This window comes from Polyodon spathula, chromosome 6, assembly GCF_017654505.1.
Source record: "Polyodon spathula isolate WHYD16114869_AA chromosome 6, ASM1765450v1, whole genome shotgun sequence".
In the NCBI taxonomy this organism is placed as follows: domain Eukaryota; kingdom Metazoa; phylum Chordata; class Actinopteri; order Acipenseriformes; family Polyodontidae; genus Polyodon; species Polyodon spathula.
In genome coordinates this window covers 7,182,178-7,209,845 of record NC_054539.1, presented here as the reverse complement: position 1 = coordinate 7,209,845, position 27,668 = coordinate 7,182,178, and the positions used below count along the sequence as shown (strand labels likewise).

At 38.3% G+C, this 27,668-nt stretch overlaps 1 protein-coding gene across 2 annotated transcripts; it reads left to right on the top strand.

The window, feature by feature from the left end:
* Nucleotides 1-1,171: 1,171 nt before the first annotated feature.
* mtr (5-methyltetrahydrofolate-homocysteine methyltransferase) lies at nucleotides 1,172-26,793 on the top strand. 2 transcript variants are annotated; one of them, XM_041251878.1, is made up of 33 exons: nucleotides 1,172-1,370; nucleotides 2,820-3,034; nucleotides 3,176-3,265; nucleotides 3,506-3,575; nucleotides 3,828-3,920; nucleotides 5,384-5,490; nucleotides 5,913-5,972; nucleotides 6,056-6,150; nucleotides 6,429-6,529; nucleotides 6,670-6,731; nucleotides 7,169-7,236; nucleotides 7,528-7,607; nucleotides 7,934-8,046; nucleotides 8,350-8,490; nucleotides 8,727-8,912; nucleotides 9,476-9,655; nucleotides 11,676-11,792; nucleotides 13,225-13,365; nucleotides 15,233-15,322; nucleotides 15,668-15,820; nucleotides 16,360-16,467; nucleotides 17,454-17,554; nucleotides 17,887-17,954; nucleotides 18,484-18,604; nucleotides 18,945-19,026; nucleotides 19,598-19,696; nucleotides 20,244-20,319; nucleotides 21,492-21,647; nucleotides 21,906-22,102; nucleotides 22,553-22,753; nucleotides 24,256-24,448; nucleotides 24,894-25,006; nucleotides 25,389-26,793. In XM_041251878.1, exons 1-33 carry the CDS (start codon nucleotides 1,334-1,336, stop codon nucleotides 25,476-25,478), a joined length of 3,804 nt encoding a protein of 1,267 aa, XP_041107812.1. In that variant the 5' UTR covers nucleotides 1,172-1,333; the 3' UTR covers nucleotides 25,479-26,793. The 2 variants fall into 2 exon arrangements, with proteins under 2 accessions (XP_041107812.1, XP_041107811.1); XM_041251877.1 differs by having other exon boundaries at nucleotides 11,676-11,936.
* The last annotated feature ends 875 nt before the right edge of the window (nucleotides 26,794-27,668 follow it).

The following is a 27,668-nucleotide window of genomic DNA, read 5'->3' as shown; positions in this document are numbered from 1 at the left end:
CATAAATACGGTATGAATAATATCGCCGTATGCTTAAATATTACTTCTAGTGCAGAGGGAAAACAAATGTAGGGTATGAGGTTTACAATAGATGACGTACTCGTGAATCTCCGCTATTTTACTGTACTTTTTTTTTTTGCAGGATCATATTGTAGTTATTACATTAAAACATGTTTCGCCTATTTTAAAACTGACTTGATTGTTTGGAATATCATACTGTAGTCATGACAGCTACACACTATCATAACTGTCACGGGCAGTGCTGTCACATTGACTACCCGTTGAGAGCTCAGAAATCACTACTGCGCATGTGCTCCCGGGGCGAAAGGCTTCAGCGCCCCAGAACCAATTGGAAACGCAGGCTTCTGATCTGTTCCGCCCACCTCATTAGTGCGTGCGGCAGGGGTGACAGAAATATGCGCTGTAATGCATGTGAAAAATACTGTACAGTTAATAATAGTGGCTACAGTTTAAATTAGATCATTATTGTTACTTATTAATTTAAACTGACTGGACGGCGCCCTTTGCGTCCGTATACACGAGCCGCCACTGGTTCCCACATACATTTATAGACTATTTAATTAAATAAAACTTTTAGATGTTACGCATATCTATTTTTGAAGTAGTAAAACTTGTACTTGTCTGAAGTACACCACATTTTAAAAATAGCTTTAATAGGGGTTGCTTAATATGTGGATACCTTTTTTTCCAGAAGCGGAAATTGATAATTCAGTTCAGTCTCATAAATTAAACCAATTGATAACGAAAGTATCTGCAAAATTATCAGAGTAATTTTCTTTACCAGTTTCTACTTCTTACCTAAAAAAAAACACCTACTAACTGATCATTTGAAATATATCACACACAAACACACACACAAAAACAACTTTGCTATCTTCTTAAATTGTGAATGAACCGATTCTAGAATTGTTCTTGTAAATTCTTGAAAGTATGCACAATACATTGTGGAATTGTAGGGTAATAAGAAAAAAAAATGTAGCACGCTGGCTGCTAACGCTACGTCATGCGTGTGTAACATCAGGTGAGGTGATAAGCAACGAAAAAACACCCTTTTCTTTCTCCATTTGTAACAGTTATTTCGCCTGCACACTTGACGCAATAGCCAAAGAGATTGAGTTCATTTAACTCACGCATGCTCATTCAGCGCCTAGTTCTCCCGTAGGTCCGCGTTTGGTTGAGTTTCTGGCAGACATGTGCAAAGCTGTATCTGCTAGGGCTACAGAAGACTCTGAATGTGTGTTGTTATACAACACTGATAAGGCGGTTATTTAACATATCCAATCTGTTTTCTCCGGGATTCAGAACATCAACCATGGCTCCCACAATACACGAACCTTCACAGGCTGCAGGTAGGAAACGCTTGTAGTTTACTGTGTTACGCACTGTGGGTAGCAATGCAAGCAGCGTGCAATATAGATTGTTTTGAAATTAAGTTTTGACTCAGCGAGGGCTGTACTTGTCAATCAAATGGCTTAGGACCAAGTTGACACCATACACGTGTCACTTGTTAAATTTGAGCGAAAGAGTTATTTAAAAAAAAAAAAAAAAACAAACAAAAAAAAAATAGTATTTTATTAATGTATGGATAAGTTGAATTTACGAACATTCTAATTCATTTTGGAGTCTGTTTTTATTACTTCGCCCGTTTCTTCCTAACTTATTTACACCTGGACTAGCCAGATGTTTTGCTGTCGATTACGTATTAATGATTTACAAATATCTGTTCTTTGTAGCTGGAGTGTGAAGTACAGTTTAACGTGGGTTAAAAAAAACATATCATCGCTTAAATGTTGGTGTAGTTTGTGCATCCAAGCTGTAGAACGTTAAACTGCATTGCAGTTATTGAAAACGGTAAATAGTGCATAAGCCGATAAGCATACAGATTGAAAAAATAACACAACAAATAAAACTAGTCACAAATTAATGGCATAAAGCAATACTAAATCTGACCATTGGCTTTTTCTCTTGAAAGAAGAAATGCTGCAGATGCAAATTAGTAGATCTGCACGACAGCTGGTGGCAAAAATGTGTCTCTACAGCCCCTAAGTTATAGTACAACCAGTTTAACATTTCTGTATAAAAGCTTTTTCAACACTATATTGCAAAATTACAGGCTAGGAATATACTACTAATATACTGTAAGCCTAAGTAGTGTGTAGATTACTTTTTTCAACCTCACTCTTGTGGGTTAGGGCTAGAGCTTCATCTTGCATTTTGTAGAAATACTTTACACTTGTTTCCCCTCTCTAAGGAGGAAGCTGTTTAATACTTTGGCTAGGGTTTTGCTGTCTAAACTATGAGAGATATATTTATATTGTGTTGGCCTAAAGTTTAGAGACAGGGAGAATAGGTAGTTTTTTTCAATTTGTTTTCAAAAACATTGCGTTACTAAGATTAGGGAGAGACTGCAAAAAGTAAATCCAAAATATAATAATAGTAAAATCAATATTTAATGACGCAAATGGCTCCAACCAAAATATGTGTTGTTTCCTCTAATTAACTGACTTAACTATTGAGGTAAGGGGTCGGGTAACCCCTCCCTTCCCTGCTGTGGTCCTCTTGAGGTGGAATGACCCAGCAAGAAATTCAGTGATCAGTCTATTCAAAATTGTACAGAGCTTGTGCAATCTTGAGTCACTAAATGCAGTGCAACAACTTTTTGCACTGCAAAGCAAAATAACTGGAGCCAATTTTCATGTATTTGACTTTGAAAATGGTGATTCCAATACACTGGATCAACAGTCTTGAAAAGCTCCTTCATGCATCCCTGTGTTCTATGATTCTGTCTTTCCACCCAGGTGACGTTAAACTGAGCCTAGAGGATGAGATTAGAGAGCTGTTGAAGCAGAGGATCATGGTGCTGGATGGTGGCATGGGCACAATGATTCAGCAGCACACATTGGAGGAAGATGACTTCAGGGGAGAAGAATTCAAGAACCACCTGAAAAGCCTAAAGGGGAACAACGACCTTCTGAGCATAACGCAGCCTGACATTATCTACAAAATTCACTGTGTATGTGCCTGGCAGTATACTTACTGCTTCACCTGTACCCACCTTGACTAGTGCAAAGTAAAGAAATACACTGAAAAATAAATAAACTGAATACAAAGCAGTGCTGTCTGCTAATTTTCACTTTGTTTTCTTTTTATGAAGGAGTACTTGCTTGCTGGAGCCGATTTCATTGAAACAAATACGTTCAGTAGCACAAGTGTTGCACAGGCTGACTACGGGATGGAACATTTGGTAAGAAGTGTGCAGGATTCATTTCACAGCTGCTCATGGTGTGGCTCATTCCACATTATGTGTGTTCCAGTTTGGAGCTTGCCCTCCTGCATTGTAATATAGTCTGAAAACTTGAAGTAACAGAGGTTTTATTTATTTTTATTAAAATAAATAGTTAGTTATATTCCCAAAAGCTAAGGTAAAACTGTGAGGTTGTCTGTAAAAGATGCATGAAATAATAACAATTCTGTCACTGTCTAGGCCTATCGTCTGAATAAGGTTTCAGCAGAACTAGCCCGGAAAGCAGCTGATAATGTTACTGCCCAGACAGGTTTGGCTTTTGTTCCCCTTTAAATATATATCATATTTTTAAAGAATGTAATGCATTAAAAGCAGTTTTAGAATTCAAGAAACTGTTCTAGACTGACTAGAGCAGTTTCCTGAACATCAAACTTTAATTTATTCATACATGCTACTTGTGAATTGGGCAAGTAGTATCCAATCCCTAATGATTGAGTACTGATTTTACAGGCAATGCAACCAATTTATTTTTATTTATTTATTTTTTATATTACATATATAGGTATCAAGAGATACGTTGCGGGAGCTGTCGGACCTACGAACAAGACTTTGTCCGTATCGCCTTCTGTGGAAAGACCAGACTACAGAAACATAAGTAAGCAATAAAAACTGTTTTCCTTTTCCTCAACAGCATTGATGATGTTTGGCTCTGTAGATGCACTCACTAAAGCCACAGGACATTCAGGTATACCTCCAATGTCAAGGAGGGGTAGTTGAAAAGCATCATCAGAGATTAAGCCCTCTCCTTTCAGCAACCTTGACGGTAGGCGTTTGTAATCACATGCCACCTCATCATCAGATCCATTGCCGTCACAATCTGTGTCATGAGCTTTCTTCTCAGACTCCGGTACAACTGTAACATTTGAGATAATTGCAGGGGGATTAATTGCATCAAGAATATCAAAACCTCAACGTATACCTGAAAGAGAATTAAGAAAATTATTTTTTAAATCAGAGGCCCATAGTATTCAATGGCTGACTGTAATAGGTGATTTCATATAATATAAATGTAAACTCATTACTTGTCTGAATTTCAACATTATAATGGAATCTTAAGCTACTAGTCATTAAAAAAATTAGGGTCCTTTACGGATTAGAATGAAACACATCCAAACTGGATAAAGGGGCCTCGATATTTTGCCCCTTACAGGACATAATATGATAAAAGGGAGAAAAAGATAAGTTATGTCTAGATGGGGTATTATAAAAGCAAAAAGCATTAAACAAGACCAATAACCTTGATTTATTAACCTATTAACACAGTATACCCCATTTCCCCATGATATATGTACTTATAAGGCATTTGCCTGCCAGCAACTATAGTTGCCGCTTGGACTTTTGACTAAGTATACAAAAAAACTATAGATTTCTTGTAAGATTCGTTTTGTTTGGGTGATTCTAGAGACCTTCATGATTAAGTAGATATATATGTCAACAGAAAATACTTGTTAGTAACATGAAAATTACCTTTTATTGGGAGGGTTTGTCTTCGCCATGCTTCCTGGAAGTAGGGGTAGGAAGTTGATAGCCTCATGTGACAAGAAGGAAGTGAATACCATATTTTTTTTCTTGAAATCCTTTATTTGGTTGTTTGCTTGCATGTCATTGAGATATAAAACATGGATAACATCTAGAAAAATATTTACAAAAGGAAAATGACAACTATAGTTGCCGGTGGGCTTAAATGGGTTAGTAGTAATGCTCAGCAATATCAAATGACTGTATCGGTCAACGCCATTTGGAAAGCAGCCACACATTTCAGTGAAGAGGATAAAATGTTTATTACACACATGGTCATTGTGTACCTTCTGGGTTAAAAAAAAAAATGGATTCACAAATAACATTATAAAGCGTTTTCTAATGCGTCATAGATATCTATCATGTCTGATCCCCAGAGATCTGCCTTTTTAAAGACCATACAGTCATATCTGGCTCCCTGAAGTGCAGTGCTGATGCTTTCTGACACCATGCTTGTGGTGAATAAAATCTTTCCAGCTTTTGCCCCCCGTTATTCCAGGTAAACAAGGACAAAAATGTAATCTATTTCCTATTCAACAGCTTTTGAGGAATTGGTAGAAACATACACAGAGCAGACCACAGGCCTCCTGGATGGCGGGGTGGACGTGTTGTTAGTGGAAACCATATTTGATACTGCCAATGCCAAGGTAGGCCATTTTCCAAAAACGAAATACTTAAAAAGCATTCCAGATTCCTTTAAGCACTTTGTAAATATTCTGCCCTCCTACTCATCAGTCAAAACTGTATCCTTCATTTATTAATGGTATTGTCGGGCTCTAGAGGATGGACTCCAAACACTTTGTGATTTTGACTCTACGTTTGTTGCTGAAGTTTCAGAGACATTTTTTTGTGCGAGTCTATAGGTCATGGTTATTGTCCATTTAATGATTACCCTGTTTATGTGAGTAGTTTTACAAAGCTTTAAAAATCTCGTATCTCGGAGACCATTTGAGGTGGCTTATTTGCAAGGTTAAACACTGCCGACTAAATGTGTAAATAGGGACCTTGACCTCAACCTGTAAACAGATCATTTCATTTATTTATTTATTTATTTATTTAAATCTTTCAGGCTGCTCTCTTTGCAATTGATAAGCTCTTTGAAGAAAAGTATGAGGCACGGCCTATATTTGTAAGTGACGCATAATAGTTTTCACATTTATCCTGTTTAGTTTAGTGTTGGTTGATCAGATTTTAAAACATCTCACTCTCTAGATTTCGGGAACGATTGTGGATAAGAGTGGACGAAACCTTTCGGGACAGACGGGAGAGGCCTTTGTCATCAGTGTGTCCAATGCAAATCCTCTTTGGTAAGGGTCTGGCAACGAATTGCATGCAAATCTTGCTGGGAAGTGAAATTATCATCTGAGTCGTTTCTTTCTAGTTTTATACCTTTTAAAAATATTCTGTTCCTCTCAAAGATATTGCTTTTGTCTTTGTCGCTTTTTCATGCTTTTTTTTAGTCCTCTAGATACAAACATGATAATTTTCGATTTTGCAATAAATAGATGAAGCAAGAAGCTGAAATTTGTATTTTTGTATTTATCTATTTTCCCAGTCAGAAGTAAATGTTAATTTTTTGTTTCAGTATTGGATTAAACTGTGCCCTCGGAGCGACTGAAATGAGACCATTCATTGAAGCAATTGGAAAATGCACAACCGCCTATATTTTATGTTATCCTAATGCAGGTAATATCCCCATTTATTTATGCATTTGTAAACTGCACACTTATGTGATTATGAGACTCATTCCATCACAACAAGTACGTTCTAACACACATGGCTTGATAATTAATTAAACTTTTTAAAATTTGTATTTTTTGCTATAGGTCTTCCTAATACTTTTGGGGGCTATGATGAAATTCCTGAATTGACTGCAAGTCATCTGAAGGTAGCATTACTGTTAATTAAGTATAGCCTTAGACTGTAGCGCTAATTTGCTCATAGTGTTTTGTTTTCAGATAAGTATGGGAGAAATATAGAAAAAAAACCAAAACATTTGTATTTCTTCATTTGGTACGCAGTGTGTGTTTATCTTTTTATCTTATAGCAGTGGTGCACAACTCAGGTCATGGAGGGCTGGTGTCCCTCTTGGTTTTTGTTCTAACCATACACTGATTAGTTAATTGGACCAATTAAGCTTCTAATAAGGTCCGTCCAATAAAGCACTTTAGTGTGCAGTTGGAATAAAAACCTGCAGGGACACTGGCCCTCCAGGACCGAGTTGTGCACCACTGTCTTGTAGTAATCATTTTTAAAATCAGTTCTTGTACGAAACATAGCATATGAACTGATGTGCTATGGAGTACATCTTGTTCTTGTGTGTAGGCGTTTGCAATGGATGGCTTGGTCAACATTGTTGGTGGCTGCTGTGGAACTACTCCAGCACATATCAGGTAGGTTCTTTTTTTTTAAATATTTCACTAAAGTACTGATTCCTTTACTCTGCAGAGAACGATGACCTTTTGATGTCAAGGCTTGTTGGTATGCAACACTTAAAGCCTGTCATCCTCAAGTTTTGGTTGTTAATGTTTGTCTTTTCAAACACAGGAGTGTCTGTTTAAAACGTACATATACAGGCATTTATGTCAAGCAATGCTGCATGCCAAGCAGTGCAGTAACATTCAGAACATTTTAGTAACATTCAGTAACATTAAGAACTATTAAAAGTATGACTTCTTTTAAAGGGAAATTGCGAAAGCGGTCAAGCACTGCAAACCCAGAGTTCCACCGTCTTCCGTGTTTCAAGACTACCTGCTACTATCAGGTACTGCGGGGGTTTACGGAATGTAACCTGCATCTTTTTACAAACTGGTGTGTGTTATATGTGCAGGGCAGTGCAGTGTGTTATAGTATACCATGGTATCTCTTTTTTTTTAGGTTGTACGCAAGGGATGTAGCTCAAGGTTATAAACAGAGTGTGTTTCAGGTTCTATAAATCAACTTAATCTGCAAACATATATTCTTTTACGTGACCATCACCCCCCATTGTATATCGCATGAAGACTGTTTTCTTGGTAAAATGACTAATTTCTAACCTCCTGATTTGATTTCATGTTTGTTTTCATTGTATGTATTTATTCATAAATTAAGGACTGGAGCCTTTCCGAATTGGTCCATACACCAACTTTGTCAATATCGGAGAGCGATGCAATGTTGCGGGATCAAGAAAGTTTGCTAAACTGATTATGACAGGTAATTATGAGGTAAGTCCAAATGGCTCATCCGGATAGACACGATTTACACTATACATTACAACATCAATGCAGGTTTGTCATAGTCAAAGTTATGGTGCAGGCTGGCATTTCCTGTACATCCAACACCACAAAGATGTGAATTAAAAGAATAGCTGCAGAGTATGTCCAGACTGGTTTAACTGAACCAATTACAAAGCCACGAGAGTCTAAAACTAGACAATGAGTGGGTATACGTATTAATGATTTGCAAAGACAGACATTCTTCAAACCTGCTCTTTAATTGTACCTTTGTTTTCCCGCTCTGTGGTCTAGGAAGCTCTCAGCATAGCTAAAGCTCAGGTAGAGATGGGTGCCCAAATTCTGGATATCAACATGGATGAAGGCATGCTAGATGGAAAGAGCGCGATGGCTCGATTCTGCAAACTCATTGCGTCTGAACCAGATATTGCCAGGGTTTGTGTGATTCTGTTTCATAAATGGAAATATAACCCTCCCCCAGTTGCTGAAGTACATGTCATTACATGTTTTGCAGTGCCTTACCTAGTATTTTGGCATTGGATTGTAGTATCTGCCACTTGTGAATTATTGGGTTGTGTGTGCTGTTGCATGATTAGGTAAGTAATACACATTACAGGGTGTCCTGGTGGGAAGTTTGCTTCGCCTCACTCTTGGTTTCTGTGTATTGGTAGGTGCCTTTGTGCATTGACTCGTCCAGCTTCGCTGTGATCGAGGCGGGGCTGAAGTGCTGCCAGGGGAAGTGCATTGTGAACAGCATCAGCCTGAAGGAGGGGGAGGAGGAGTTCCTGGAGAGGGGGAGGATCATCAGGCGCTTTGGGGCAGCTGTCGTCATCATGGCTTTTGACGAAGAGGGGCAGGCAAGTAGCCCAGTAGCCCTACTTCTACATGCAGGTTTTATGGTCTGTTGGTGACGGTGTGTGCTTTGCTTGTGTAAAAGGGTGGAGGCTGGGTGTGAACTTGTGACTGCACACCGAAAGCGAGTGTTTTAACCCCTATTCAAAAGAACCAGGCTTGTCTGCATTTGTGGTCATAGAGCTTTTAACCTCATCATATCTGACCATCCTGCACAGAAGGTAAAAATGAGGCCTGTGATGTAGATCAAAATGGTAGCCATTTATGCCAATATGACATCTAATACTTTAAGATGGAGATCAACATTATTTAATTTTGTTATTTTAGTGTTTTATTTCAAATAGGTAAGTAGGCCCTTACTGTTAGTTTTCCTTACCAGCAAGTGATTCAAGTTTAGGATGTCCCTTCTGGAACAAAAAATGATCTATTTTAAAAGATAATTCTCAATGTTACATTATGGCAGAGGTTGAATTCAAACGGAAATGATCTTTGCCCTAGCAGGAGGAAAAAAAAAAAAGTTACCTAAGCAGGTTACAGCTTCGTGACTCTCACCTGTTGTGTTTTGCAGGCCACTGAGACTGAGCACAAAATCCAGGTGTGCACAAGAGCCTACAATTTACTGGTTAGCAAAGTAGGGTTTAACCCCCAGGATATCATCTTTGACCCGAACATCCTGACAATTGGAACAGGAATGGAGGAGCACAATATGTATGGCATCAACTTTATGAAAGCTACAAAACTGATAAAGGTATGTAGAATCTATCTATCTATCTATCTGTCTACCTATCTGTCTATCTCTCTCTCTCTCTCTCTCTCTCTCGCTCTCTCTCTCTCATATATACACACACACACACACACACACACAGAGTACTGTGAAAAAGTATTTGCTCCCTGTCTGATTTTCTGCATTTTGGCATATTTTTGACACTGAATGTTATCAGATCTTCAACCAAAATCTAATATTAGATAAAAGGGACCCTGAGTGTACAAATAACACAAACTTATGCAACACCCAATGTCCCTGTGTGAAAAAGTAATCTCCCCCTTAACTCAGTAACTGTTTATGCCAACTTTAGCATCGATAACTGCAACCAAACTCTTCCTTTAGTTATTGATCAGTCTCTCACAGTGCCGTGGAGGAATTTTGGCCCACTCCTTCACGCAGAACTGCTTCAACTCGGTGACATTTGTGGGTTTTTGAGCATAAACTGCTTGTTTCGGGTTCTGCCACAACATCTTAGTGGGATTTAGGTCAGGACTTTGACTAGGCAATTCCAAAACTTTAAATTTCTTGTTCTTCATCCACTCTGATGTAGACTTGCTTGTGTGTTTCGGATCATTGTCTTGCTGCATGACCCAGCTGTGCTTCAGCTCATGGGTGGATGGCCTGACATTCTAGAATTCTCTGATGCAGAGCAGAATTAATGGTTCCTTCAGAGTTGGCACATTGTCCAGGTCCTGATGGAGCAAAGCATCCCCAAATCATGACACTGCCACCACCATGCTTGACCATTTGGTATGAGGTTCTTACTGTGGAATGCAATGTTTGGTTTTCGCAAGACATAACAGGGCCCATGTTGGCCAAAAAGTTCCACTTTTGACTCATATGTTCATAGAACATTGTTTCAGAACTCTTGAGGATCATCCAGGTGCTTTTTGGCAAACTTGAGACGAGCATTCATGTTCTTCTTAGTGAGCAGTGGTTTCCGCCTTGCTTCTAAAAATCCCATTTTTGCCCAGAGTCTTTCTGATGGTGGAGTCATGAACACTGACCTTGGCCGAGGTGAGAGAGGGGCCTGCAGAACCCTGGATGTTGTTCTAGGGTTCTTTGTGACTTCCTGGACGACTTTACGCCTTGCTATTGGAGAGATTTTGGCAGGACGTCCACTCCTGGGAAGATTGACTACTGTGCTAAACTTTCTCCATTTGGACAATACGGCTCTGACTGTGGTTTGGTCGAGCCCCAAAGCCTTAGAAATGGCTTTGTAACCCTTTCCAGACTGATAGGCATCAACAACTTTTTTTTTCCCGGAGGTCTTCTGGAATTTCTTTTGATTGTGGCATGATGTGCCCTGAGGACCTGTGTGCTGACATCTTCAATTTGATGTTAACGGCCAAAGTTAGTCAGATTTATATTGGGCAGGGCTGCCCCAAATCAGTCCTGATTGTTAACCAAAGTATTCAAACAGCTGACCCTAATTATCCCTTTAATTGGGTTGAGTTAACTGGGGGGGGGGGGGGGGGGGGGGAATAAGTTTTTCACACCTGAAGATTGCATGTTTGATTAAAAAATATATATCATATATATATGTATATATATATATATATATATATCTCTAGTCCATTCATTGTAGTCCATTCATTTTTGTACTATCAATTCAAATCTTGTCCATTTTGACCATTCCCACGTAACCTCTGCACATTCGATTTGGATGTGCATGCTGTAGCACCACATTTAAATAATTCTGCACTTTATCTTTGTGTGTAGTAGCAAAACCAGCAAACTTGGATGGTCAACATTCTCTCAAATATGAAGCTAGCCTAAAATTAGAACGTAGCTACCTCTTACAACAGAGTGTAGAGAAAATGCTTTTCAAAACTCCAGCAGGGACGGTACCACAGTAGTATCACAGGAATTGCTGGTCTCAAAGCAGCAATCCAACGAGAAAAAAAAGCACTTTATTATGTCACCTCTCTCCTGGGCTTCAAGTTAAGTGTAGAAGTTAAAGTGTAAGTGGCTGTGAAGGATTTTCATTACCTGACCACAGGAAACTCTGCCGGGAGCCAGAGTGAGTGGAGGTCTTTCCAATCTGTCTTTCTCCTTCCGAGGAATGGAAGTTATCCGTGAAGCAATGCACGGGGTGTTCCTGTACCACGCCATCAAGGTAGGGGTTTCACTGTTCCTGTCCCACGCCATCCAGGTAGGGGTTTCACTCTTCTTGTACCACGCCATCCAGGTAGGGGGTTCACTCTTCCTGTACCACGCCATCCAGGTAGGGGGTTCACTCTTCCTGTACCACGCCATCAAGGTAAGGGTTTCACTGTTCCTGTACCACGCCATCCAGGTAGGGGGTTCACTCTTCCTGTACCACGCCATCCAGGTAGGGGGTTCACTCTTCCTGTACCACGCCATCCAGGTAGGGGGTTCACTCTTCCTGTACCACGCCATCCAGGTAGAGGGTTCACTCTTCCTGTACCACGCCATCCAGGTAGGGGGTTCACTCTTCCTGTACCACGCCATCCAGGTAGAGGGTTCACTCTTCCTGTACCACGCCATCCAGGTAGGGGGTTCACTCTTCCTGTACCACGCCATCCAGGTAGGGGGTTCACTCTTCCTGTACCACGCCATCCAGGTAGAGGGTTCACTCTTCCTGTACCACGCCATCCAGGTAGAGGGTTCACTCTTCCTGCACCACGCCATCCAGGTAGGGGGTTCAGCAACAGACAGAGGAGCTGCCTGCATGGTTCCATTAGTCTACACCGAAATTGATTACCGTCACGTTTATCTCATCAATTCATGTTGAGTAATATATAGGTATTTAATTCAGTGTGCAATTTGACTGGTAATTGACTCACTGATGAATTTGATTATTTTAAATGGTTACGCAAGATGTTTTTAATTTATTTAAAAATGAGTCCATTTGTAGTTTTCCATAAATTATCGCAATACGTTATCCAAATGATTTTGCTTTATGAATATAACTTTTGAATATAAAGCCCTAAACATGGGTTGACACAATTAAGTTGTTTTTTCAGTTCTAAATTCTGCAGTAAATGATTTCAGTTTTTCAAACAGAAATGAGATTTGGAAGTAATCTATTTTTGTCATTGCAGAATACTTGTATCTATGGTCAAAAAAGTGATTTAAAAAAAACAAACAGCCAAGAAGCATAGTCATGTTAGCTGAAAGTGCAAAAGCAAGTTCATTGGGTTTCTCCACTTCATGATTCACAGAACATCAGAGATACAAGATCTAATGCTGCTAGAAAATGCAATGAAACATTTAATGTGACTTTTTAAAATTTTAAACCAATTTAAATTAAACAAATTTTTAATCTTTAATTAAACAAAATACTAATTAGGTCTGAACAGAAATTGACCCTTTTATAGGCGACATTATTATAAGTTTGAAGTGTTCTAGTTTTTAATGAAGAAAAGCACGTTATTTATTTGACTATTTTTAAATTATATGTCTCCATATTGCTGTATTTAAAAAAAAAAAAAAAAATTAAGGTGTCTGTTCCAAATAACTATTGAAGTTCTCTGTGACTAATTTTTATGTGTATTCACGTGCAACACTTCTTGTCCCTCGTTTAGGGTGGGATGGACATGGGAATAGTAAACGCAGGCAACCTGCCAGTTTATGACGACATTGACAAGGAGCTTTTAGAGCTGTGTGAGAACCTGATCTGGAACAGAGATCCAGAAGCAACAGATAAGCTGTTACTTTATGCACAGGTATGATGCTGATTGGCTGCCCTTGGGGCTTTGGCAGGAGTGCTGTTACAGAGACATTTAGGAACTAGAAGGCAAGACAGACCCTGTTTGGATTGGTTTTTATTTATTTATTTTTTTAACTATTGCATGTAACTAAACCTATCTGGGAGCCACGTGTCACATCCTGGCTATTTTCCTAGTTATTTTTCCATTACTAGAATATACTCAAGCGATACCCGGACTAATGAATGAGCCAGGATTTTCCCTTTATAACAGATTGAAGTTGTTCTGGTGAACAGCAATTTGGTTAAGTCTGTGAAGTGTGGAGTGTTTTACTGTATATTACATGTTGTATCTATTTAACAGCAACACCTCAGGGTGTGCAGAAATTGTACCATTTTTTATCACCATGTTGTATTACTGTTTTGTTATTGTTGGCGTGCCAAAAACTCTGTTTGAAACAACACACCAACTCACACGATGCCCACTGATTTTCCAAACTGTGTTTATACAATAAGTAATAAACAATACATCTGTAAAATAACATAGCATGAACATCAACATGTAGACTGAGTAGATTATTGAATTAAGGAATGGAGTTTCTATGCTGTTTCTTACCATAAATAAAAGTATTATTGATTTGCTTTAATAGCTAGATACTGTGATGTACATCTGTGTATGGATGCTATGAACAGAAGGAAGTCATAACAGTAAAAACAGGCACAAGCCCACGTTGGCGCCTGCAGCTGCATGCACGTTACGCACAGGGTGTACCGAAAAAGGCATTTTAGGCTCGTAGAAATGTACTGTTTTTTTAGTTTCTGACTTCAATCTCCTCTTCAGCAAGTGAAATGCATGTTCAGTTGGATTTAAATCAGGAGAGTGACTTGGCCAGTCTAAAACTTTCCACTTTTTACCCCTGATGAACTCCTTGGTTGCGTTGGCAGTGTGTTTTGGGTCATTGTCCTGTTGCATTGTGACGCGCTGCCCAATGAGTGTGCTGGCATTTTCTTGTACATTGGTAGCCAAGATGCCTCTGTTCACTTCTGAAGTCATTCTGCTGCTGCCATCATTTGTTGCATCATCAATAGAGATGAGTGACCTGTTCCAGAGGCAGCCATGCAGGTACCTTTTTAAAAAAAACAGTAACAGGAATATGCTTACCTTTTAATTAACATGTACACCTTGTCAGATGTGTAAAAAAAAAAAAAAAAATCAAAACCAAAAACACCAAATCTTTTTTTTTCACTAAAACCGATTCAAAGACGTGAACTGCTCCTTTCCTATTTTTATGCTGCATGGAAACAAATGTCAAAATACACGGGTTCCGTGACAGTCACATCCATAGTAATGAGCAAACAGAAACTTTTAGGTGAAGCCTTCAAAAAGAGCAAAAATCTTTTGAATGTTAGTACTACTGCATGATCTGCATTCTGCTGCTCTTCCAGGATTGGAAAGCACACATTTTAAAGTTTCATTTGAATTTTAATATAAGACACAGATGCAATTTAAATAAATATGTTACTGTAGCTTTATTGTTGTTGTATTTGGCTGTCATTGTAGTTGCTGTTCTGTCTCGATGGCTGTGCGCTGTGTTTATTCATTTTTAGGAAGGGAAACAGTGATGCAATTTGATTGCAGTTTTCTGATGTGACAGTGTAGGTGGTGTCAAACTCAGGAAAGACCTAAATGCAGCACTCTGATTGGCTGAAACATGTGACAGCATGGTGATGCAGAGTTGTTATCAGCATGAATAGGGATGTTGGTATGGTTCAGTTGTGCGTACCATGTGAAAAATTTGTGGGGGTGCTCCTGCATATCCAAGACAGGATATGGAAATTTAAATAATCAAAGACATGTTCTTTTAACAAACCTTTCGTTTTTGCAGAATCATACCAAAGGAGGGAAGAAAGTGGTCCAAACTGATGAATGGAGATTTCTTCCTGTGGAAGAGAGACTGGAATACGCACTGATTAAGGTAAACAAAAAATCAGAAAAACAATTTGGTGTATAATATGTATTCTGGGGAAAAAAGGTGTTGCACCACACCCAATGTAGAAGGATGGTGGGGAAAAAAGCTACATTTGCAGCCAGGCTGGAGCAACAAGAAAAATCACTCCCAGATGGAGGCGAATACTGAACCAAGATTAAGTCAAACAGACGCGCTGGAGAATAGACCAGACTAGTGACGTGCCGGACCCTGGCAGCTTTCTAGTGTCATTCACGCTAAAGGTGGTTGCATTTAGTAGCTCTTTCACATTTTTTCCTCCTGTAGCAATCTGAATTCCTGTCTGTTGGTTAATACATAGTGGCTGTTTTTTAGGGCATTGAAAAGTACGTGCTGGAAGATACTGAAGAGGCGAGGTCTAACCATGAGAAGTACACCCGGCCACTACATGTGATCGAAGGTCCCCTGATGAATGGCATGAAAGTCGTTGGGGACTTGTTTGGTGCTGGGAAAATGTTCCTGCCACAAGTAAAATACTTTTTCTCTACGTTTTAATCCATGCAGTCCAGTATTTCCACGGCAGATAAAATGGCAATTTCTTTCACATTTACATTTTAATTTTTCTTAACTATATTGGAATTATTCAACCATTGCAAGAATCCAAGTGGTAATGCTGTCCCATTTTCTCAGCAATACATTTTAAAGCTATAAACTAAGGTAATGGGTAATCCTCAGATTTAAATACGAAAGATCCAGTGGATTATTCAATACCCTGGGAGGCACTTAGTTAAAAGGGTTAGAAACTTTTCTTCCATATGATGTAGGCGTATTTGAATCATCGTGTCCTTACTTTTAAGTTGTTTTTTTTTATTTTATTTTCACAAAATGTTTGCCCATTTTAATTTAAGTACATCTGCAACATCTGTTTGCTACCTAGCGTAGTGGTGATGAAACAATGGCTGTGGAAGCAGGATAGGTGAAAAAGTAGATTTGCTGGAGATTTGTCTTTGTTGCTGAATTGCAATAATAATAATAAATAATAATTTAAAAGCTGTCTTTTTGTTCAGGTGATAAAATCTGCTCGTGTCATGAAGAAAGCGGTTGGGTACCTCATCCCGTTCATGGAGAAGGAGAGGGAGGAGATGATGGCTGCTTCAGGCTCCACTGAAGAAACTGTAAGACTTGATGCACGCTTTGTAGTCGAAATATAATCCTTACAACAAAGTGCAGTAAAACAATGCAGTGGTCAAATAAAAATAACCAGTTTGTTTTAGTCATTTTGCAAAACTACTCTAGGGTTATATAAACACTATTAGACCATCCACTCTTTCACTGCCACACTGCTGTCTGTTTCATATTTCCTTTTAGTTTGTTTACAACCTGTTCCTTTTAGATATGCAATTTCCCTTACATTGTGCACCCAGGGCTTTGTTTTGTTTCTACAAAAAATGTAAGTTGCTGGTTTCTCAAATCTGTGTAAAAGGAGTAAGTATTCGTTGTGCTTTAAATAAATTGTAGCAGTTGTTTACATATCTGCTATGGGGCCATGGCTCAAATTGCATAAGATGCTGCGTGTTGTGCATTATTTAATTACTGTGGCTGTTCAAGGCATTGATTTAAAAATAAATTGAATGAATGCTATTTAGTGTGTCAGTGTTACGAAGGTTTTTGCATTGTAGGATGTGAGCTGAACTATATGACAATTTCTTTAGGTAAATCTAATCACACAATTTATTTAATAACACTCATTCCATAATTGCATGATTATAGTATAGACAACAGACACTTATTGAAAATATTTCTTTATACAAAAAATATTAGTCAGACTAGTAATAAACTTGCCCAAACCGTGATCTCTTATAATTAGATCTAATACAGCTGTTGCTATGCTGTCATTGTTCTAAGTCTATCCTTGTTCTAAATCTACCACTGTTGTCCTATATCCCTGTTATCTTGTTGTAACAGGTTTCCTCTTAGGCTTGTGGTCTGGCGATGTTCAAAGTACATGGACGCTAAACCCTGTGTTCTGTTCCAAAGTACATTAACCTTTGACTTGTCTATATGTCGGCACCCCATACATTGTATTATCCACCCTCGACTGTACACCTATACTTCACTTCCTAAAATATAAGAGAAATTTAAACACAACATTTCTTTCTAGGATCCTTATCAAGGCACAGTGGTGCTGGCCACTGTAAAGGGAGATGTCCATGACATAGGGAAAAACATTGTTGCAGTGGTAATGGGCTGCAACAACTTCAGGTAAAGTCATGCTGCTTGCACTTGCATTTCCTGTTCTTCTGCAGTATTCATGACACTTGACGGGCAAAGACAACAGGTATTTCACCTTTGTGTTCAAAATTAACTAGCATGTCCTAGCAGGAGGCAAATAACGTTATACGATACTTAACAATATATTTTGTTAAACAGTGAAATGACAATTAAATGGTGTGGCTTTTTTTAAAATGTATTTATTTTTTTACTTTAAAATAATAATAATAATAATCCTGTTTCAAACCTACAATTTAACTGTCTTGTGCCATTTAATGGTCACAGTGATATTCCAATGCCATGTTTCTCTTTCCTTGTTCAAGAGTGATTGATTTAGGGGTCATGACACCCTGTGATAAGATACTAAGGGCTGCAGTGGAAAACAAAGCAGGTAGGTCTTGTAGTTCTTTTTTTAAATGCATACTGTACATGACGACAAGACCTAAATATATTTAATGGGAATCGGCAGGAGAGTCTGTTGCACCTAGACTGGGCTGAGGGATAAACCAGAGTGTTAAACAACAAATGTCATATTTTGGGGATGCTGGGGTATATTGGAGGTAGCTGTGTGTCAATAAGTGTCACACTTGAGAGGTCGTACTGCACATATATAAACCCTTATCCAACAATGGTGGAAGTTGCTTATATCGTTGTGTAAGTCACTCTTATAACTAGAACCGCTAATCCAATTGAGATATATAGATATTCAACTATATATACATATTAGATATTGATCTTGGCGATTATATATATAATATATATATTATATATGAGTATATATATATATATATATATATAACAGTTTCAGTCTGTCTATTGCATATGTCACAATAGATGTAGGTCATAATGATCTATCTTTTGTAATGATACTGATTGCTCTAGCTTTTTTTAAAAATACATCCGTGCTCATTGTTCCCCAGATTTCATTGGCCTGTCTGGCCTGATCACGCCCTCTTTAGATGAGATGATATATGTCGCTAAGGAGATGGAAAGACTGGGAATGAAAACACCTTTGCTGATTGGAGGAGCAACCACCTCCAGGTATGAGGTTCAGCTATATAACATTAGAACAAAAGGCTACTGCCTTAAAAAATAACCATGTACTTTCTACATCTTCTAGCAAATGTTCTAGATTAATGGGATAATTCATCCTGAAAGTTTAAGAAAAGACTTGGTCATTGTTTTTGAACCATTCTTAAAAAATGTTTTTTTTTTTTACCTGTATTAAAATTTTTAGATTTGATTTATTAGTAGATATAATAATAAAAAAAAAGAAAAATCACTTGGTATGTTTGTATAACCCCCCCAAAAAACCTGAAATCTGAGCTCCTGCAAACAACGTAACAGTCCTGTCATTGCTGTTTCTTATGTTTGTTTGTAGAACCCACACTGCTGTGAAAATTGCTCCCAGATACAGCTGTCCTGTCATCCATGTGCTGGATGCATCCAGGAGTGTTGTGGTGGTGAGTTGACGGTCTGGTGATTTTGTGATCTAGGGTAAAGGTCTGCAGAGTTAATGAGTTCTTGTTTGGACTTTGATTGCGCTGTAATAAGTTGGTAGAACCTGGTGAAATAGCTGCAGTATAATGAGTTACAAAGGAGGAATTTCAGGTGAAATATTTGAAATAGGTTTTTTTTTTTTATTATCAAAGAAATGTAATCCTTTTTTAAATTCCATATTTCAGTAAAAAAGTTATTTTGTTGCATAACTAACCTTTAGCATCTAGCAGTGAGCATTGCGTAAACCAGGTAATTTACCCCCAGAAAAATAAAATGCCAGTGAATACACTGTGGTCGTTAGCATTTACTGGCACATAATGCTAAAGGTTAAAGGAACACTGGGCACTGCAAAACAGAACATGTTCTAAGAAGAGTAGGGCATTCTAAGAAGAGTAGGGCATTCTAACATGTGATTTTATTTTAAAAGGCTGCACAGCTCAGTTGTCTGCTACATATGTATTTTCCATTAGAGCTTCATTGTGGAATGAAACTAAACCTGTTTTAATGCTGTTCTGTAAACCTTTTGTCTTCAAGTGCTCACAGCTTTTGGATGAAAATGTCAAAGAGGAGTACTTTGAAGAAATAACTGAGGAATACGAGGATATTAGACAAGACCATTATGACACTCTTAAAGTGAGCATGAATTGATAACGTGTATTTGCATACTGTTATTGATAAATGCAGTGTTCAGAATGCTTGCTGCTCAAAACTTCGAGCTATGTGGGTGTGTGTCAAATCAGTCCATGTAGTGTGAGATCAACTGTATCTCGGATCCCTTGGTGTACGCCAACTTGGTTTTCTGTTGTCAGTAGCTTTATTGTTATGCCTTGCATTGACTAAAGCCTGAGTTGACTGACTGAACATGACAATTACTGGCATATGCCATGCTAGTAAAAATAGTAATAGTCCATTAACTACTATAAATGGGATTGATTGATTGCTGTGCTTTCCTCCCTGGTCTTGTTACTTTAAAGACACAGTCAGGTAAAGGGATAGGCTAATGTATTGTCACAACTGTTATCAAAAATATACTGTCAAATCGTGTAAAGATGTCATCAGAACAGCTGTTTAGCACTCAAAATGCTTTAAGCTGTGGACTGCCTAACCGTAAATGGGTTTAATATGCACAGTATGTTTTTTGTACTAAAACACATAACATCTGTTCTGTTCTGTTTTTCAGGACAGACGGTTTTTGTCTTTGGAACAAGCCAGAGCAAAAGGATTCCATATAGATTGGCTTTCACACCCCAAACCAGGTTAGTGGGAATTTCACGTCAAGTTCTCAGTAAATAAAGGACCATTAGCTAGGGTACAACCCCTCAACATATCTGAGGGTAGAACAGGAGGGTAAAGGCAGGTGGGGGTCTCGGGAGTCCAGCTTCGAGGGAGGAAAGTCTCTTTCCAAAGAACATCTCACCCACAGTTACTAACCCTCCAACATAAAGGGGTTTACAAAAGAGGCATCCCCTGATTCTGGCAGGTACTGTAGAACAAGGGAGCAAAAAACAAAAAGGTTTCTATTAGAGGTGCAATTGGCACTCTGATTTTGCATTTGCTTATCGTATAGACTTTTATCAACGATAATTGATGCATTGATGATTTATTTTTCAAAATAAACAAACGTTTGTTTTTGTCTTTTTTTTTTTTTAACAGAAGCTCTAATAACTAAAAACACCATTGTGCATAATAGTTAAACAAAAAGGCATGACTTGCATTGGAATTAGAACACTTCCGATTATTAAAAAAAAAAAAAAAAAAAAAAATGCAAAGGACTTGTTTAACAACTGAAAAGAACATGCGTGCTTCCGCATCGGATTAACATTTTAATAATAATAATAATAATAAATAATAAATACTGTTTTTTAACAGAAGTAATTTCTGAACTATGGTTGTTCAATACTGTTTACATTTTATGGCCGAAAGCAAAGCATTGGAATTAATCTCACAGACCCTGACTAATGTAACTATCATACTAAATTCAGCTTCTTTTTCTATAGTATTGCCATATAATCCAAACACAACATGCTTTGAAACAAAAGGTAATTGATAGATTTAATAGATTTAAAAAAAAAAAAAATACTTGGCCTGCTTCTGATTAGACTTATCCAACGCGTAATGTAGGGTTGAAGTGTGTATCCTAGCAGTGTGCTAATTTACCGTACTAGCACTAGAAGTAGCGCACTCGCACTAAGGTGTTAATGCAAACCGGCAACAGGACACTTAAAACTGGGTACTAATTAGATGCATCGATTCACCAAGATATAATCGAAGCTCTGAAATTTAAGGACAGATGTTCAAAAATCAATTGTTGGAACCCTAATTTCTGTACAATTGAAAAGTACTGGTACATTCCCATGACAATATAGACATTTATTTGGTCAAGTATAACATTAAAACAGGTTATGATTTTTGCTTTGCTTGTTCCCAGTCCAGCCTACTTTTGTTGGTAGCCGCGTGTTTGACGACTATGATCTGCGCAAGCTGGTGGATTACATAGACTGGAAGCCTTTCTTTGATGTGTGGCAGTTGAGGGGCAAGTACCCAAACAGAGGATATCCAAAGATCTTCAAGGACAAAACTGTAGGTAAGTTACATACATCTGTCTGCACTATTCAAACATATTTGGGGGACTCTGGAAAACCCACTACTGCTTTTAATCTTGGGGATGAAAATGTAAAGTAAGTAGAATTAAATATTTTAATGTGACCAAAAATTGACTTTGGACTATTTGTTAGAAGATATTTTGAACTGTAGTTCATTGTTAAACTGAGAATGGGTTAAACTGATGCAGAGCGATGCAACGGGAGTCCTTTTTTCTGTAGACCTTATTTTTTTTATTCAGGTGAGGAAGCAAAAAATGTCTTCAAAGATGCACAGAAACTGCTGAACACACTGATTGACAACAAGAAGATCCAGGCTAAGGGACTAGTTGGGTTCTGGCCAGCACAGAGTGTTGGGGATGACATTCACGTTTATGCAGAAGACGTGATGCCTCGCAGTGGAGAGCCAGTGGCTAAATTCTATGGCTTGCGGCAACAGGTTGGAGAAACTAATGCATTACAGAACTGGTTGAGGCAACCTCAGAATCTGCCAGCCTAATTTCCAGTGCATTTTAACAAAATTCAGAACACTCATCCAATCTCTTGAGGGTTGTTGAGTTGCCTTGAAAACCGCTGTTCCAAATTTAATGGACTTTTGCATGGACATTTACTAGAAGTTGATCATGTATGTTGTAGGCCACCTTTCCCAATACAGTACTGACCTCTGATTTTGCCTGAGCTATTGAAGGCTATAAATAAGTTACAAGGGTATTTGTTAAAAAAAAACTTGTACTCAACTTAATGTAGATATGTAACCATGGTAGACTCTGTCATGGTAGCAACCTCCAATAGTGAGGTGTTTTATTTCTGAGACTAGAATTCAGGTTTTGAATGTAACTGACCTAACTGTGTGTTTGATAAAAAAAATGTGATACCTGTTTTCCCGCAGGTGGAAAAGGACTCTTCCAGCACAGACCCTTACTACTGCCTCTCAGATTTCGTGGCTCCCCTGCAAAGTGGAGTTCCGGATTACATTGGCCTCTTTGCAGTCGCTTGTTTCGGAGCCGAGGAGCTGAGCAAAGAGTTTGAGAATCATTATGATGACTACAACAGCATCATGGTCAAGGCTCTAGCTGACAGAATGGCAGAGGTAAGGCTAACATTAAACGACATGCATGAATTGCTTGTATCTTAGTATCCCCTGCTGGTGATGCACGCTTGAGAGCTTTACAAACATGAGTGATCGCTCCAGTTTTGTATTGAAATAGCAACCTAAAATATACACAAGTTGTAAAGACATGATATGTGAATCTTCTTCTTCTTTTTCTGATGGTGATATTTTGGGTATGTCAAGTTACTGGATGTTTTGCTTATTTATTTTTTATTGTTTGCATGGGATTCCCCTGAGTGGTCTTTTGGTAGCACTATTTACACTGCCTGGTCATATGGAGCAATTCCAGCAGCAATCCGTTTCTCTCACTCTGAGACCATGCCTGTCGATACCTGGCTCTGAGGGGTAATTTCTCGTTCACCTTGTCACTGACAGTTGCTAGTCTGTGCTTCTTTCCAAGATTAATATGTCAGGGACCTGTGCCCATGTTTGGCAGGGGAATTTACCCAGACATTTGAGTTTTGTATGTAATTTTGGTGCACCATCTCATAGTCATCCAAAATACAAGCGATGTTTGGCTGCTGTACCAGAACTGTACATAATGAATAAGAAAATATTTTATAAGGGAAAAACTGCTCTAAAAAAAAAAAAAAAAAAAAAAAATTATATAAATCATTTTCTCCCCAATTTGGAATAGCCAATTATTTTTAGTTCAGTTCACTGGTGCCACTCCCGTGGTGACTCTGGAGCAGCGAAGGTGAACACACGCTGTCTTCCGAAGCACGTGCCATCACCCAACCACCTCTTTTACACACTGCAGACCCACCATGCAGCCACCTCAGAGCTACAGTGTCGGAGGACAAAGCAGCTTACAGGCAAGCCCGCAGGTGCCCTGCCAGACTACAGTTGTGGCTGGTGTGCGGTGAGCTGAGGACACCCTGGCTGACCTAAACCCCCCCCCCCCCCCCGCCCCCCCAGGCGGTGCTCTGCCAACTACTCACTTCTAAATCTTTTTTAGTCATTTTTGTATTACTTTAGTATAAATACATGTTAATTTGGATACATATGTTTTTTTCTGACTATGTGAATGAAAAGACATTTGCCCATTTTCTCATTGGAAATAGTGATATTTTGATATATGACTGTCCTGGTCACAAAAGCAAAGTTTGTGGGGAATAATAGCCATGTTCTATATTTTTGAGGCATAAGCAATTAGGAAATAACACTTGCTACCCAGGAACAAAAGAATAAATAAAATTTGTTACACGGTGTAATGAGAAAGTTGAAAACTATTTCACACTGGATGATTGGAGTACCTCTCAAAATCTATCTGAGATTAAACCAAATGATAAGGGCTCGGTTTGATAAGGTGCAGATAACTTTTTTGTATTGTTTTTAGTGTCCTAAATCAATAGCTGCCTTCAACCAATCTCTACAAACTTTTATCTCATACTCCAAGCCTCCTATTGTTGTTTCGGGTTGCACTTAGCTGTATCTGCCTCGGTCTACGATTTGTGTTGAGTTGCTCTTTGTATTCACAGGCGTTTGCAGAAGAACTTCACCACAGGGTTCGCAGAGAGCTCTGGGGCTATGATTGCAGGGAGCAGCTTGATGCGTCTGACATGCACAAAATTCGATACGAGGGCATCAGGCCGGCACCCGGCTATCCGAGCCAGCCTGACCACACCGAGAAGTTGAGCATGTGGAACCTGGCTGGCATTGCAGAGAAAACAGGTATCTGGCTTTGTCAACATAATTGTAGTCAAAGAAAACAATTTCCCAGGGGACACTTTCAGGGAGCACTTCTGTAGCAGTCTGTTAAATCCAATATAGGTTTTTATAGGAGAAAAGAAATTGAAATGACAGATAATGTTTCACGTTTAGTAGCTGACCTGATTTCAGCAAGACTACATTCATTTGTGAGACGGGTAGAAAGAAGACTGGCTGGAGGTGGGTTGTGTCACTGGACCCAGATTGCTTGTTCCCAGGGTCGTACAGTATCATGCTCGCTAGTTGGAGCAGCCATGTGATGATCATAGCTTACAATAAGTGCTCAAACTTGACTGCAGCACGAAGAGGGAGGGATAGCGCATGGGATTTTGAACTTGGCCAAGATTATATTTGGTCAGGTTCACCCTTGATAGCAATTCTCATGTAATGTGTTTCTGTTTGAATACAGGAATCCAGCTTACTGAATCCCTAGCTATGATACCAGCTGCTGCAGTGTCCGGACTGTACTTCTCCAGCCCCAAATCCACATATTTTGCAGTTGGTAAAATCACAAAGGAACAGGTAAATCTATATATTTTTTTAAACAAGTAGCACGGATTTACATTACCGGCCTTTTTTCTACTGTCACTGTGTTCCACATGTTCTTATCCCAATGGTGCAGATCTAAAATTAAATAAAAAGGGAAAATAGAAGAAGTTTCCCACTTCTGATTTTATAATGTTAAATCTGACAGTCATTTTCACTAAACTGATTGTTTTTATGAATGTTGCAGGTTTTGTTATAGGTTAAATTACAAACCAAAAACGGTATTGTGTGCATCATTATAATTGTATTTTAATGTAATGTAAAATGAGCTGTATAAAATGTTGTTCTTATAATGTAGTTACTTCCCTAAGTGTAAAGATGAATGCTAACGTTGATATATTTGCCCACTTGTTTGCAGGTTCAAGACTATGCTTTGAGAAAACGGGTAGCTACAGCTGAAATAGAGAAGTGGATGGGACCTATTCTGGGTTATGACGACACAGAGTAGCTTGGTTTGAGCTTTTTTTGATTTGGGCAACAAAAACACTACAGACTTGGGGAGGTTTGTAACTTCTCGAATGTTAAGTTTACAGTTTTCATTACTAGTTTACTGCTAATTTTAAATGTTCTTTTTAACTGGAAAAGTAATGATTGAAGTGTAGATCAACAGTGTCTGTAACAGGACTAAAGGTACTGTAACCACTTAAGTCAGCACTGTCCAAAAAGAATTTCATTTTATTATAGCTCATTTCATTTTGAAGACACACACACACATTATCTGTGCTACTGCCTGATAGATTTGACCTCTCTTGGGGTGCAAGAATAACACTGCCTATTGGGAAATTTATTTAGAATGGACTATTTAAACCACTTTATGTCCCTTTTTAGAGCATTTGTTAATTATGATTACACACTTGAATTGCAATCCATTTAAACCAACTGATGATTTGCCTGGCTAGCTTTCTAGTCCTGTGGATTCCTGAACTACAGATTTATGCAGGATGGCACTTTGTGCTTGAGCCTCTTGGTCTGTTCATTGTTGTCTTTTTGACCTGACTGCCTCTTAAGGTCACATGGGCCACACTGTTGGATTCACTGATCTTAAAAATGATTAGGATTTATTTTCACAAAAGTGGACATGCCTGTTTTTTTTTTTTTTTCACTGCTGTAATAATCTGCAGCCCAAAATCTAATGGCATGTATTTATTTATTATTATTATTTTTTTTTTAGCATCCTGTTCATTTTGCAGTGTTTTATTAACTTTGTTTTGTTTTAGTGATGTATTAAACTGCCCCTGTACTTGTGATTTGTGTATGTTAAAACACCTTTCTGCCAATTTTTGAGGTTAAAAAAACAAATATGCAAATTTGTATTTTTTCTTGATTTTTAAAATGGATTTTTGTAAAGTTTTCTAAATGTAGGGATGTTGTGAAGAAGGGAAACATTACATTTTTAGATTCTGCTTTATCACTAGTAGAAGATAACCCGGTCAAGCTCTTTTTTATAAAAAATAATTTTCATTGGTATATAGTCCAAAACAGACAAAGTCTATGTGTATTAAAGTTCTGTTTGTTTTGAAGTGCCTTGTTCATGGACTTTGTGGCAAAACTGTTTTAGCTTGAGGACCACGGTTTATATAGAGTGCAACACTTGTTTCACAGCTGCTTGGGCACAGGTGGCACTATTTCTGTAAGGTGTGAGCTCTATCAGGAAAGACATAAATGGTTTGTGCCTAACAAAGTCAGATTACTGGGGTCGGAGAATCCTTCTGGTCAGCTGTTATTGTGTTCTGTTTGCTAACTTGTTATAGGGCCCTCTTCAGAAAACCTTTTTTTTTTTTTTTTTTTTTTTTTTTGTTTTGTTTGTTTTTTAATATTTTAAAATGAGAGTTCAATTAGTCACATTTGCAGTTCACAAAACCATTCACCTTTCAGAGAGAATGTATTCATTGTGTTCTCTATTTTCAGGCCTAGGAGAATGTTTACAAACACACTTCGAAAAATGTTTTCCTACTTTTGATCTATATTTGAATGTATGCACCATCTTTAAACCATGTCATCTTTTCACATTAATCACAGGCTACATATTTTATTCTGATGTAGTTTAAAGGTGGCTTAAACAATAGGTGTGAAGTGTGGAACAATGCCTTACATAGGATTGGATACACATGGGAAAGAATTTGGCAGTAGACTGCAAATATAACCATATAAGGTTAAACAACTTCCATAACACATATTTCATTTTTGACAGTCACAGGTCAGCAAAATTCCTGTATTATAGACCCTTATCCTCGTGGGAGCTTTTCTAAATTCATTTACAATACGATCTAGGTAGACCAAAGGAGTTGTCGGATGCTTTGCATGGGTTATTTTTGTCTAAAAGGGAAAAGGTTCTGCATTAGACATTAGAGAACAGGACCTACTGTTGTTAACTTTCACACTAGTCATGCTACATATTGAACTCCCTGATTAATTTATCAGCCTCTGCTGGGTTCAGTATCCACTCTGCTTGATCATCCCAGCAGCAGGGATAAGGAGCACGGAGGAGGCGTTCATATTTAAAAAAAGAAACAAAAAGAAAACATTGTTCTTCTCAGTCATTTTAAATACGTAACTGGAAAGTGTAATTTTGGAATATAGCAGCAGTTTTAACAGTATTTTCCTTGTACCTCTGGCAGAAGATTCAAAGATACAATTA

Bases quoted from the DNA above. Each gene is read 5' to 3' on its own strand.
- mtr (XM_041251877.1), top strand. From the start codon at position 1,334: ATGGCTCCCACAATACACGAACCTTCACAGGCTGCAG. The intron at 3,921-5,383 runs GTAAGCAATAAA...CCTATTCAACAG, and splicing joins ACCAGACTACAGAAACATAA to CTTTTGAGGAATTGGTAGAA. The intron at 11,937-13,224 runs GTAAGGGTTTCA...TCCCTCGTTTAG, and splicing joins TCCTGTACCACGCCATCAAG to GGTGGGATGGACATGGGAAT.